This window comes from Akanthomyces muscarius, chromosome 2 (assembly GCF_028009165.1).
Source record: "Akanthomyces muscarius strain Ve6 chromosome 2, whole genome shotgun sequence".
NCBI lineage: Eukaryota > Fungi > Ascomycota > Sordariomycetes > Hypocreales > Cordycipitaceae > Akanthomyces > Akanthomyces muscarius.
This window is the reverse complement of record NC_079242.1, coordinates 1,254,277-1,267,279: the sequence shown is the minus strand read 5'-3', so window position 1 is coordinate 1,267,279 and position 13,003 is coordinate 1,254,277. Positions and strand designations below refer to the sequence as shown.

The 13,003-nt window shown below is 54.0% G+C and overlaps 5 protein-coding genes across 5 annotated transcripts; 3 read left to right on the top strand and 2 right to left on the bottom strand.

Moving 5' to 3' along the window:
- Positions 1-52: 52 nt before the first annotated feature.
- LMH87_003518 (uncharacterized protein) lies at positions 53-688 on the bottom strand (the record flags this gene model as incomplete). The annotated part of the gene is made up of 1 exon (XM_056194004.1): positions 53-688. The coding sequence occupies one exon, from the start codon at positions 686-688 to the stop codon at positions 53-55; it is 636 nt and encodes a 211-aa protein (XP_056048313.1).
- A 1,258-nt stretch (positions 689-1,946) lies between these two features.
- LMH87_003517 (uncharacterized protein) lies at positions 1,947-2,786 on the bottom strand (the record flags this gene model as incomplete). Its single annotated transcript, XM_056193993.1, has 3 exons — positions 1,947-2,350; positions 2,436-2,622; positions 2,700-2,786. 3 exons carry the CDS (start codon positions 2,784-2,786, stop codon positions 1,947-1,949), a joined length of 678 nt encoding a protein of 225 aa, XP_056048312.1.
- Positions 2,787-3,062: 276 nt separating this feature from the next.
- LMH87_003516 (uncharacterized protein) lies at positions 3,063-4,160 on the top strand (the record flags this gene model as incomplete). The annotated part of the gene is made up of 1 exon (XM_056193981.1): positions 3,063-4,160. The coding sequence occupies one exon, from the start codon at positions 3,063-3,065 to the stop codon at positions 4,158-4,160; it is 1,098 nt and encodes a 365-aa protein (XP_056048311.1).
- A 4,464-nt stretch (positions 4,161-8,624) lies between these two features.
- On the top strand, positions 8,625-10,360 carry LMH87_003515 (uncharacterized protein; the record flags this gene model as incomplete). Its single annotated transcript, XM_056193970.1, has 4 exons — positions 8,625-8,798; positions 8,854-9,907; positions 9,957-10,044; positions 10,120-10,360. 4 exons carry the CDS (start codon positions 8,625-8,627, stop codon positions 10,358-10,360), a joined length of 1,557 nt encoding a protein of 518 aa, XP_056048310.1.
- Positions 10,361-10,883: 523 nt separating this feature from the next.
- Positions 10,884-11,899, top strand: LMH87_003514 (uncharacterized protein; the record flags this gene model as incomplete). Its single annotated transcript, XM_056193959.1, has 2 exons — positions 10,884-11,023; positions 11,080-11,899. The coding sequence occupies 2 exons, from the start codon at positions 10,884-10,886 to the stop codon at positions 11,897-11,899; spliced, it is 960 nt and encodes a 319-aa protein (XP_056048309.1).
- Positions 11,900-13,003: the final 1,104 nt, after the last annotated feature.

Below are 13,003 nucleotides of genomic sequence, written 5' to 3'. Positions count from 1 at the left end.
GTACATGAGCAGCGGGTAGATTCCGACGAATATACAGCAGCATCAAACGGCTTTATATCCATCCAGCAGTGCGCAGGATATCCATAGCCACCTCCTTGACCTCTCTCTGGTCCGTCGGGACAAGCCTCGCCCACCCACCCACCTGGCTCTCCAGCACGCCCGCCATGCGGCGACTGCTCGCGAGCAGCTGCGGCAGCTCCGAGCCGACCTCGCGCTGCTTCAGCCTCCTCTCGGCCAGCGCGTCCGGGACCTGCAGGATGAAGGCGCGGGTCGTGACGGACGCCGGGGGCATCATGCGGCCGTCCTTGCCCCCAAGGCGCGGCGACGAGGACGACTGGCCTTCCGCCTGCTGCTTCGGCGACGGCGGCGACTGAAAGTGGAGCGTCGGGATCGAGGCCGTGACGCGGCGCAGCGTGCGGGCGATGCGGTCCGTCTCGAGCACGGCGGCCGTGCCCGAGAGGATGAGGCGGTCGACGCCCCGCAGGTGGTAGTAGTTGGACCACAGCGCCGCCAGGTTGGCGAGGAGCATGTCGGCGCCGGCCTCGTCGGGGAACATGGCGTCGAGGTTGTCGCCGTTGATGTGCGCGTGGCGGATCTCCATGCGCTTGAGCTGCTCCGACATTTCGTTGGCGGTCGACGTCTTGCCCGAGCCGGCGCGGCCCGAGACGATGATGAGGCGGACTTCCATGATTTTTTATTTATTTACCGTGTGTGTATATTCCCTTTGGCCTTTTTTCTTGGTGCTAGTTCAAGACCAAGGCATGGAGTTGGAGAGTTTGACTTGACGGATGTCCTCTTTTATATATGGATGCATTGTTTGTTTCTGGGTACCGTAACAGCGCTCGCGATGATTTGCTGGGACTGAGAGTTCTGGCTTATTACGTGCGCTCCTTGTGACTCATAGACGACGACGACGACTTTGGGCGTTCTTTCGCAACAAGTTCCCGTGCCCCCCAAAAGGATTCACGTTGTTATATGTTGGTGAGACAAAAATCCTGCATCCAGGGCCGTGAATTGGTCAGCTTCCCGCCCGAAGATCCGAGCCCGTGTTTAGCGCTGTGCTTTGCGGCATCAAGGGGTCGGATGCGAGCTAACCACCGAATTGGCCATTCACGGTCGGCGTCGCCTCTCAACGGCGCGCCGCGCGTGTCCGGGCTCCGATTCCGGTTGTGTGGTAAATGCATATTCCCCGAGTTTCATGACGTCGGTGTCAGGCTGCGGTGGTGGCTTGTTTTGGTCATGTTCTTATCAATCAGTGTTATGATGTACCTTTTTCACGTTGATGCTTTCAATTAATCTGTTAATCAATAAGTAGTGAGCCTCGCATGACGAGGCTTGGGCTTGTACCAGTAAGAGGTAGTGACAACCCTGCCGTGGCTGGCCGGACATGCACTTATGCGAGGTCTGCGCCGCGATAGCTAGGTACGCAAGATCCACTCACCACACATTCATGTGCAGCTCCAGACTTTTCTTCTTCCACGTCTTTTCAACCCTCCAATTTTTTAACAACCAGCCAGCTTTCACATTGCACCTTTTATCTTTTGTTTTGATATTTTGCTGCTTTCCGAATCCCACGACTTCAGCTTAGATGCCCCCAATACGAATATCATTTCCATCCGTCTCCGTCGTCTCCCCTGCAACGTGACGCGCACTTTTTTTTTCCCACATGGCACTTTCGAAGCTTTAGCGATCTTCTTTTCCGTGGTCGCTACAGTCAAAAAGTATGCCTAGATCGACTCCAAATACCCTGCCAAGGGTTAGTCTCTATCGTGTTACAGAGTCTCAGCGTCTAGCAATGATTCACTCTGCGTCAAATTAAGGGAGATACATATCACATCGAATCGTCGTAGTCACGTCAAATATTTTATGTATTTTTTTTTTCCATCTCGTAGTCATTTTCATACACCTAAATGCCTTCGACTTGCGCCAGGGTATCTGCTCCCGCTTTACGCCTTCTTCTTCGTCTCCTTCTCGCTCCCCGTCGCGGTAGCGGTCGCCTGGTCCGCCTTTTCGCCGGCGGCCTTGACGGGGGTTTCCTTGGTCTTTGTGGGCGGCGCCGCCGTCCTCGAGGAAACCAAAAGCTGAAAGACGCCGCGGAGCATGTCGCTAACAAGCACAATGACCGTCGTGCAGGCCAGCTGCCACGAGGCGATGCTGACGCTGCCCATGGGGCCTCGCGGGAAGGATATGATCCATTCCGCGTAGTAGGGGAACCAGCCGTGCGGCAGCCAGAGCATGGGCTCCTTGGCGTACCAGAAGGGCAGGGCGTATTGTGGTGCTCGGGTGACGAGGAATCGGACGGCGCTGAGGTACTTGTCGAAGCCAGCACGCGAGGCTTCCAAGCCTTTCTCTGCAGGGCTTATTAGTATATTGTGTCTTGGCTCGTCCTCGGTCGGATCAGAGGCCCGAACGTCTGTTCCAAATCCACAACGTACTCTGATTCTCAAGCTTATCTAGCAGCTTGTCATGCTGGCGACGAATCTTGGCCCATTTCGCAAACTCGTCCTGGCTGCTGGTGGCGTTGAGCTCGCGGCGGACCTTGAGGTACTCAGCCTGTGTCTTGCGCTGTTCAGCGGCAGCCTTGGCGGTCGGGACGGGGAGGTAGTTGATGGCTGTCCAAATCTACATTTTGCCCTCTTGTTAGCTCTTGTTCCTCGCATCTGTCGTGTCGCTCGTGGTTTGCAGCCCATGGAACCCACCAGATCGTTGAGGACAGTAGCGCCCACGAGGTTGATAACATGGACAACCACTTCCACGAGGAAAATGACGACCAGGAGAGACGGCATCTTTTGATTCAGGTGTCCTGCACGTGGAGGGAGCGACAAGTCGTGGATTCGGGAGCTCTGGGAGGCTGTCTTCGCTGGCGGATTTGAAGCTCACGCACCGCCCAACTGGCCACTAGGCGGTCGTCGCCCGCGTACCTCCAACTAGCATAACCCCGACACTGTGCATGCACTGGCAGGCAGTCCCACTTACAACCACCTGCGTACCCTACAGGCGTGTTTTGGTTTCTGAACTTCAACTTGATGGCTCGTCAAGGCGCCTATATTCTGGGCTGAAAAATGTCAAGAGCTCTCGATCCCAGGGTCAAGGAGGCTCTGAGAATTGGAGATCATGTGCCTGTCTATCAGTGTGTAGCAGACGTGCTCTCCACACGTGATGCAGAGCTGCTTGACATTGAAGTGTTAGGCCCAAGCCACGTACTCCTGAGAGAAACCTATATCCTTCACGAAGGCAATGCGGTTGCAATCCCAAAACTCAACATACTACGGGCCTTTTTACCAGCATACAAGACATTCAAAGAGCATATCGGTGGCCAGCATGTCATGCCAGAAGAGCTCCTGCGAGCCACGTCCGTCATTCTGCTTCTGGACCCAGAGCACATGACGGCGGTCAATGCCCGGAAACGATATATACGACACGTGAAAGAGCAAAACCCACAGGAACTGGGTGATGCTTTGGACGCGGAGCTCTATCTCATAGACAGTTTACTCACCAGTCGTCTGCACCGCCATACAAAATCGCCGACGCTTTGGGGCCACAGGCAATGGATCCTGGAGCTGTGCATCGACAGGCAAAGGCCGGTGGACAGCCTATTGACTGCCCTGGAGAAACTCATATTTGTCTCTGCGGAGAGACACCCGCGCAACTACTACGCATGGTGCCACGCGCGATACCTGCTCGGTCTGGCCAGTCGCAGAAGCCAAGGGCAAAGCACCGCAGACGGGGATGCGCAAGGGCAGCAACAGCAGCCAGCCTCGGCAAACCCGGAGAAAATCACACAGACGGTCAAGAATTGGTGTTTTAGCCACCCCGACGACATATCTGGGTGGTCGTTTCTCACGGTGCTCGTGGAGCAGCAGCAGCAGCACCCGCAGGCGACGACGACGACGGCACCCGCGCTATTCTCCGAGACACTTCATCTCGCAGAGGCCTTTTCGTGGAGGGGCGAGTCGGTGTGGTACTTTTTGCGCAACATGCTGCGGGGGAGCTGGATCGGGGAGGGTGACGGAGAGGAATTCGAGCGGGTGCTCAGGGCGGTGCATGGCAGAGTCAATGAGCCTGGGGAACTGGACAGGCAGATCATGGGCCGCATGCTGGAGTGGACGAAGCTGTACGCTGAGCCCGGGGCGCTGATCAGCGAGAACGTCGGCAGGTGAAAGACAGAGACAGGACGGTCTAGGTATCAAGGTACCAGGGAAACCGAAATATTCAGGACCGTCAGTGGACCGATGCCTCTACGATAGGTAGCAAATTTTTTATTCACGATGATGCAATGAATATGTGAATATGGATCGGCAAGTGACCTGACCGGACAACGTTCAAGATCGTTGCACGCGCGTAAAAAGTTGCATGATTTTATCAAGTCGTGGCATGGGTCTTGTGGCCAGCACAGCATTCCGGCGACGGCTTGTCTGAGCAACGGTCGTTGAGTTGCAGCACCAGCATTCCTCTGTGATTGGCAGCGTTTTCTACTCAACAGCGAACAATACAGCAGGATGCAAAAATTCCCCGGCCAACAATGGGATGATCGTTTTTCTCGTGTTAATTTTTCGGATTTTTTTTTGGCGATGAAAGCTGCTACGTGAGCCTGTTTTGAGTTGGCTGACTACCCATGCTGTAGGCGATCGTGATGCAGCGGCGCAAACGACAGTCTTGCAATTTCATCAAGGATTGGGCTGGGTCTGCAAAGGGTACGGGTATATAGCGACGGAAAAACTCAATCTGCAACAAGTGCGGGATTGTACTTGTGACTGCAATTTTCATGGTTTATTGCAGATGGTTGATACCTGGGCACGCGTAGTCCCAAGGCTGTCGTGGAGTTTCTTGTGCCAAGCACAAGGGGGAGTGCAGTACGGACACTTTTCGATGAAGGGGTTATCTTCAGCAGCTCTGGAGCAGAAAGAACCCATGAGCTTCTTGTCGCTGTTGCAGCGAGATGCTGATCCCTTTGTGTTGTTGTAGTTTGGGGGGGCGCTAGCAAGGCCATCCATGCTCAGACTGCCAGGGCAGAGGAAATGAGATTAGCCCGGGGAATTTCTTGGTGTTTTGCCCATTCATTTGCAACTTTCCCATGTTTGATCAAGAAAAACACTGGCGCGCCGCCTTTGTGCCGCTAGACTCTTTCTGCTTGAGCGAAATTAAAATAGAGCCGAGATTGGCGACCAGCGACTGCCATGCCCAGGGGTGTTAGCTTGGAAAGAAGCAAATAAGATAGGGGAACAGCTTCGACCAACCACAGGCTGTGTCTGAAAGGGGTCTGAAACATTGTCGCCGAGCTAGAAAAAGGCACCCCGTTGAGCAGGGAAAAGCCAATTGCTTGGTAGGAAGGCTGTGCCTTGGTTATTTTGCCACATTCCAGATTGCATATGCCAGATGGCCAGCCACGCCAGCATCTGCGGCAAAGGCGGACGTGGACCCTCGCCGCGTAATAGACTCTGTTTAAGCTTTTTTCTCGTGCAACTTGAAACAATAAGAGGCTTGGGCAGCTCGTGTTGGGAGCAAGGATAAGGCGGTTACAGGCACGCAATGCTATTGATCAAGGCGATCTGGAGTGGGTGCGAAAAGAAGCCCTGTCCAACGACAAGAGGTTATCTACAGCCGTCCCGCAGGCCCCTTTACTGGCTTATTACTGGGGCAGGGCAAGGAAATGCCAGAGAGCATCGGATGAAAAGTGCCACACGAGGGAGAGAATAGCGGATGTCATTGCTCCTCAATGCTCCAGCGTTGCGGGCCTTGCTGGACGCGTAATAAGAGTGGCGGGCGGTGCCACTTCATACGACAATTGATCGCATAGAAGCGAAAGAGAAAGAAAAGCAGAACTCGAGATCGGCTGTTGAATATTCAATATTGTTGTTGTTGATCAATGCAACCTGCATAAAGACTTGATTGGCGCCGAATGCATGCATGTCTTACACGGGGAGGCGACGGCTAATGCAGCGTGGCATTGTGCAGCTCAATAGCATGTGAAGAAATTTGTGCGATTTTCATTGACGTGCATAAGCAGAAAAAAAACGTGTTCAGTCAACCATGTTTGCTTTTGGCATTGTTCAAAGTGAGGGCGCGCGTCTGCGATGAGTTGATAGTTGAGTGAGTGGCTGGACAGGATTGTTTTCGAGCCTGGTAGTTGCTGGTACCAGTATCCGTACCAGTAGTTCGCGGATCACTCTGCGTTTGGCTTGTTTGCTTGAAAGTAGTTCTGTCTGTGCTTGCCTTTCGCCTGTCAACCCTTGATGCCGTGGGCCGTGGCTGGCGCGCCAAGGGGAGTTGCCCACAGCGTCCCACCGCGGGCGTCGTCATTGCGGAGCTTTCGCTACGGATAATTTTGATAGGCCGGTCATTTGCCCCGGATCGCGGTGCTTGATGCGAATTCTGCCTGCTTCTTGTTGTACATGATTGCGAATTGGGCATCGATGTTGCGATGCCATGATTGGAAACTATCTTGATGTGCGCCTGAGGAACGGTTTGGAAGGGAGCCATTTTGCACGTGGCTAGCAGCGCCGAGCTCTGATCGGGCGTGTATACGGGTACTGGCAATGGACTGGGCCTAGACCACCAAATTGGATCCGAGGAGGCTTAAAAAAGGGCCGTACCGGCCGATTGCCCTTCTGCGTTGCCAACTGGCTGGCGGATGAGCCGGGTGACTTGGAGGCTCTTGTGTCTGTGCTACTGTGGCTTTGGATTTCTGGCGCTGCCAGTGGCAGACGAAGCTCAGACTCGATCTGGCTCTCGGACCAGAGCATGTCGCACGTACCAGGGACTCAGGAAGGAATGGGACATGTGCGGAGAGATGGAGCTGGAGAGGACGTGCATTATTCTCTACTGGATAATGGTCGTAGAGTGCAGGTGCATATAACAAGGAATATGGATATGAGGTGCATGGCAATTGAGTCCCAAGTAAGGGCACGCTGAGATGGTGGCCGCAGCTCTGTTTGATGGACGAGACACGGCAAAGGGAGCTGTGAGATGCAATGTGTGCGTGAGTGGTCGTGGTCAAGGAGGAGGAGGAGCCAATGGTAGGATCGCCTGGGTGACATCGGGCAGGAATGCCTGTAGTGGTACATGCACCCTGGATGGCCAGGGCCAGGCACAGAGACAGCGGATGAAATGATGACTTGTAGACTAGCTTACTCCGTACCTACCTAGGTAGAGGCCGCTGCTTTCCCCGTCTTATTTCTCACTGTCTCTTGGTTTATCGAGTTATTCGGTAGAGATGCCGGTGAGTGGTGATGGAGGACCAATACGTCTGATATAGCCAGGTCGCGATAGAACCGCTACTCAGGACGTATCCATACCTAGTCATGCACTAATTAACCCAAAATCCGCTTGTCCAGAGCGTGTCGACCGAGGGCGATTGAGCCCCGGTCAGTTGTCCCTGTCTGGCCCACTCGCTAGCTTCGGCAGCTTCAGGGGCGTGCATGGGGTCTGCCCAGATTCTGTATAGCGGCAAACGTGCGCTGGAAAGAGAGTCGAGGCTCCAGGGACCAAACCTTGTTGACCTTTATTAGCGGTGTCCAGCGGTAGCAGTGCCCTGAAGCCGTGTTTGCCGCTGGCCACGCACCAACGCACCCACGCACCACGCTTTCCTCTTGCCCACTGCAAAAGCCCACTGTTGCTGCGCCGATCCCCCCCAGTCAGTGTCCAGTCGCAGGCTCACAGCGCCCCTCGCCAACCGGCTTGCCAATTGCCAACCAGCCACGACACGCTGCCCTCGTCCTGTCGGCTCCCCGATCGTCGTCGTTCTCTGGAAAAGTCTCTCCAGCCCAGCCGCTCCAACACGCTCGACCCATCTGCCATCCCACCATCCATCCATCTCCCATCTGACAAGGATACCATTGTCCGCTTCCCATCCATCATCCCACCCTCGTTTGTCCTCGCATCTTCATCATCCATTATCACCTTTCTTCTCCCCTCCTCTTCCTCTCCTCTCCTCTCACATCCTCATTCTTCTTCTAATTCTCATCATTTGGCATTGTTTTCTTTTTTTGGTTGCTCATTATACCTAGCCACGGCCCCTGCCTGTAATCTTCTGCTGCAGCCCACTCTCCTGCGCGGAACCCAGCCAGGCCTGGCCCTTGTCTGCTCCTTCGCTCCCAGCTTCAATTTGTCCAGCTATTTTTTTTTTCTTTTCTTTCTATTTGACTTGTTTACTTCCTGGTCGTCTCGAATCGACTTATTCGCGGCCAAAAATAGCCACGACATCCTGGCAAAATCGCGGCTGTCTAATTTGCCATTCCTCGACCCTGTCCATATTCCTACCAGGACTTCCACGTCTCCGTCCACCTCGACCTCGACGTCTCGACCTCGACGCCGCCTTTCGACTATTCTTATCGTTCCCCGTCTCGCCTCCTCTCACTGCTGCTCCAATGAATTGCTGCTCGACCCGCCTCGTTTCCGCATAATTCACAGGTGCACGTTGGCACTGCCGTACGTCCTCACGGCTCGACCGATTCGCCTTCGATTGCCGCTCGAGCGCCCATTGTGTTAGCCCAACGACTGCTTTCTTAACAATCGCCTAAGTTTCGACTGCGCTATCCACCGACTGCGATCTAAACCACCTTTTCTCCTCCCAGTTGTGTGGTGGAACGCGTGAGCGGACCTATCTTGTCACAAGCCACATCACCATGCAGCTCGTTCCATCGCTCGTCTGCCTGGCACTATTGTCTAGCTCAGCACATGCCTTCTACCCATATGAGCCGAAATGGCTGAAGGAAAGTCTCGAAAGTGAGGCCAAGAGAGCTGCCTCGGTAGACAACTCCGAGGGTCTCGCGTTCGACATTCGGCAGCGCGGAGGCAGGGTATGTTTCTCCTCTCCGCGGCAGCCAGTCTCAAGCTAACATTCATTTTCTCTAGCCCGTCGCGTCGCAAGAGGCTGCACGTCTCGCCGCCAAATACGATACCCATGGAGCACTGGCTCGCCGCAAAAATGCCTACGCAGTCACCACTGCCACTAACCCGACGACGAGCGACGCCGCCGGTATCAACCAGGATGGAACCGACTACTCGTACTTTATCCAGGTAGGACTCGGCTCTAAAGGAGCCAAAGTCTACATGTTGGTCGATACCGGAGCTGGTTCCAGCTGGGTCATGGGCTCCGACTGCACCAGCGACGCTTGCGCCAAACACGATACCTTTGGCTCCAGCCAGTCCGACTCCCTCACCATCAGTGACAAGGACTTTTCCGTAGCCTATGGATCTGGAAAGGTCAAGGGCAAGCTTGCCACCGACACCATTTCCGTTGCTGGCATGAGCATGAAATACCAATTCGGTCTTGCCTCCACCACCTCGGATGACTTCAAAGACTTTGCCTTTGACGGCATCCTCGGCTTGTCCATGGGCAGCGGGGCCAGCGCCAACTTTCTCAGCACCCTCGGCTCGTCTGGCGCCGTCAAGAGCACCGTCTTTGGCGTCGCTCTGAGCCGTGCTGCCGACGGCGGTACCTCTGGTGAAATCAAATTTGGTGGCACAAACTCGGCCAAGTACACAGGTGACATTACCTATACTTCTGTTGCTTCTAAGAGCGGAGACTGGGCCATCAATCTCGACGACATGTCATTCAACGGCAAAAAAGCTGGTGTTGGCGGCAAGCTTGCGTACATCGATACCGGCACGACGTACATTTTCGGCCCCTCAAGCATTACCGATAAGCTCCACGCCGTTATCGACGGCGCCAGCAAGCAGGGCTCCTACTACAGCGTCCCTTGCGACTCGACTACACCTATTACCATCACTTTCTCTGGTGTGGATTACCACATTCCTGCCAAGGATTGGATCGCCCCCAAAGACAGCAGTGGAAACTGTTTCAGCAACATCTATGGCCAGGAGGTTGTAAAGGATTCTTGGCTCATGGGAGCCACCTTTCTCAAAAACGTCTATGCCATCTTTGACAAAGATGGCAGCAGAATTGGTACGTCTTTCAGCTCTAGTTCGAGAGAGATGGTCTAACATTTTTATAGGATTCGCGCAGCCTGCCGGCTCAGGCAGCTCGTCTTCTTCCTCTTCTGCATCTTCCTCTGCCACCCCTTCGAGCTCCTCGGGTTCCTCGTCAGTGCTTTCATCATTGTCTTCGTCATCGTCCTCTCTAGGCCCAACTTCTAACTCGGCTACACCCACTAGCAGTCCGTCGACCTTTTCCACCAAAACATCGTCGACGGATTCATCTCCTTCGGCCAGCAAGCCTGCCCTGGGCCTCACTGGCCAGGAGACCATGACTACCGCAGCTTCTGGCACCGCTACTGCATCAGGGGCCGATGCTACCAAGACTGGCGACAAAGGCAATGGAGCTGCGTCTGGGCTGCACGCTCAAGGCGCCCGCCTCGCTTCCATTGTTGGTGTCGCCGCTCTGCTATTATTGATATAGATGTCAAAATTCTGAAAAGATGAAGAAGTAATATCGCCCCTTCGGCTCTTAGGTGGAGCACGATTGGATAAAGGGCACATATGATACCATTGCTGGCACAAGAGGATGATAATTTTTACCTTTGAATAGTCGCATGCACCGCAGGTCAGCACCTGCCACCGGCGGATCGCACATTACACTTTCGCATTTATAGGCCTTTAATACACACAACACTGAGTGCCGAATATCAGAAATCTCTCCATTGACCAAAGCCGAATTTTAAATACAATACTATAGAACGTATCTCTTGTCAGATCTACAAACACTGTTATTCTTACAAACGTTTCCTCCGACTGTCACGCCTCCGACCGCGCACATCTTGGGACTGCATGACGCAAGCCAGGCTGGCCACTAACGCCCGTCGACGCGCCTCAGCCTTATCTGGCAGGAAGGATTCAGGGATAAATGAACGATCTTGCCATGTCGTAAGACCCTAAAGAGGCCACGAACCAATCCGTCAAGACTCACTACTCAGCTCATTGACATGGTTGTCGCTGATTTCAAAGGGCCGCCGCCCGACGAGCAATCCCAACCGGTGACCTCGATTAACGCGGGTCATCGGCAGACGGTGCCCATAGCCGCCGAGGAAGACGATGCGCCTGAGGTCCAAGATCTTCCTCCGCCGTATGAGACTGCTTCTGCCCCAGCTCACGTAGACCCGACTACTGGACAGAATGTAGATGGGCTGGTCGACGCAACACCTGCCAATATGGCGACGAGTTCCACACCGGACGAGTGTGCAGAGAGCAACGCGGACACGACACGGCCGAGGCCACGTCCACGGCCAACATGAGCGCGAGTCCACTGCGGAATGAGAATGAGCAAGCGGGAGACACTGATCCGGACAACGCAAGTACGAGCTTTCCTCGGGATGCCAATGCGCCAGTCCACGACGCGCCAGTCAACAGAGGCACAAGCCCGGCGCAGGACACTGTGCCGCTAGCGTCACCGTCCCATCCTTCCGGCAACCGCCCGTTGAGTGCCAACTCCGAGGGCTACCAGCCTCCAGAGCGAATGTCCACCGAGATGACAGCGTGGGCGGACAAGGATGCCGGCGGTTACTGGGACCAGTGCGACGGCGCCAACGGCACCGCTTGCTCGACGCGTGCCGGCTGCTGCTTCTCGGACCGCGGCGGCGTGTGCTGGTCGGACCGGCAGGGCAAGTTCTGCTCCGACCGCGACGGGTGTTGCTTCTCCGACCGTGGCGGATGCTGTTTTTCAGATAATGATGGGTGCTGCTTCTCGGACGATCACGGGTGTTGCTTCAGCGGGATGATGACGGGGCGCCAGAGGAGGTTGGTTCCCTCGACAGGGACGCTCAACCGCGCGCCTTTTGTTCAGGCTCAAGGTTTTCGTCGTGCCCTCAGAGCTCACAACTTGCCTTGTGAGTTTGTGGCGTATCCAGATCAGGGCCACACGCCAGGGCCAATGTCGTACTGGCTGGACATGTTGGAAAGAGTTGCGAGATACTGCGATATCTACATTGCGCCGAGGCACTGATTTCGGTATAGAAAACTCACCGAGCAGATGAGTAGAAATATAGCTAGATATCAAGGCCTTCAAGACCCGGTACTGGTCCGAGAAGGTGCGAGCAGCTTGGTACAAGAATCTTGGCAACAGTATTACAATCTAGGATGACACCGCTTGCTGTATGGACGATGGAAATATCCTCGGACTGCAGTGTTGAGTCCCGAATAATACTCCCAAAGGATAAGTTTTGAGCCGTACGAAACCCGATTCGTGATTTTGCGCAGAGAAGAACCGCGGGTAGCAGAGCGTTGCACGGCGTTGAGACTATGTTGAATGCTGAGAATTTTTAGGCTTTTTCCCAGCAGTACCCAGCAAACTGGAAAAATGAAGAAGACAGAAACAGCATATATCAATGACGACTCTGGAGCGCTGGCTGTATTAGCTGCCTAGTTATTGCCCGTCACAGGACAGTTCAATCACTTGCGCACCTGCCAAAGGCACATCGCGTGCAATGAGCGGTGCGGAATCCGATACCAGAAGCAAGTATAATAAAATCATAAGTAAATGTCTAAACACAGAAACGCACACAAGCACTTATTTACATACATACAGGAAATTACTCTCAACTCGCTCGGGTTTTTACACTGTGTGATGTGTGCGCTGCTATTAATCTACCCAGTGTAAGACGTCAAATGCCGGACAAAAAGCTTGACAGCAGGCTACAGTGAGCTGGGCTTTCAAGGAGAGTTGACTCCTACCTAACTTTAACCCTTATAACAAATGGCAACATAGTGGGTAGAGTGGTGATTAGGAACTGAGATATTATTCTTTATGCAGCTTTGTACTCTTCTGATTTATTTGGTATATATTTTTTTTCCTATTCTAGATGAGGACATATAAAAGAGCTTTTGAGGTGTATTTGAATCAGGAGGTGACACGCTAATAAGCAGCTCTTCCAACCAGTGACTCGAGAGCTGGGACAATCTTTTCTGGGTCTCTTTCTGCGCGCCGTCGCTACCCGTTACATCATCACCTCCCTAAACGCAGGGGAACGCCACGACCACGAGAGGATTCAGACATCGCTCTCTTTTTTTTTCTTGGACAGCTGGACTATCCATTAGCAGCATTGTTCCA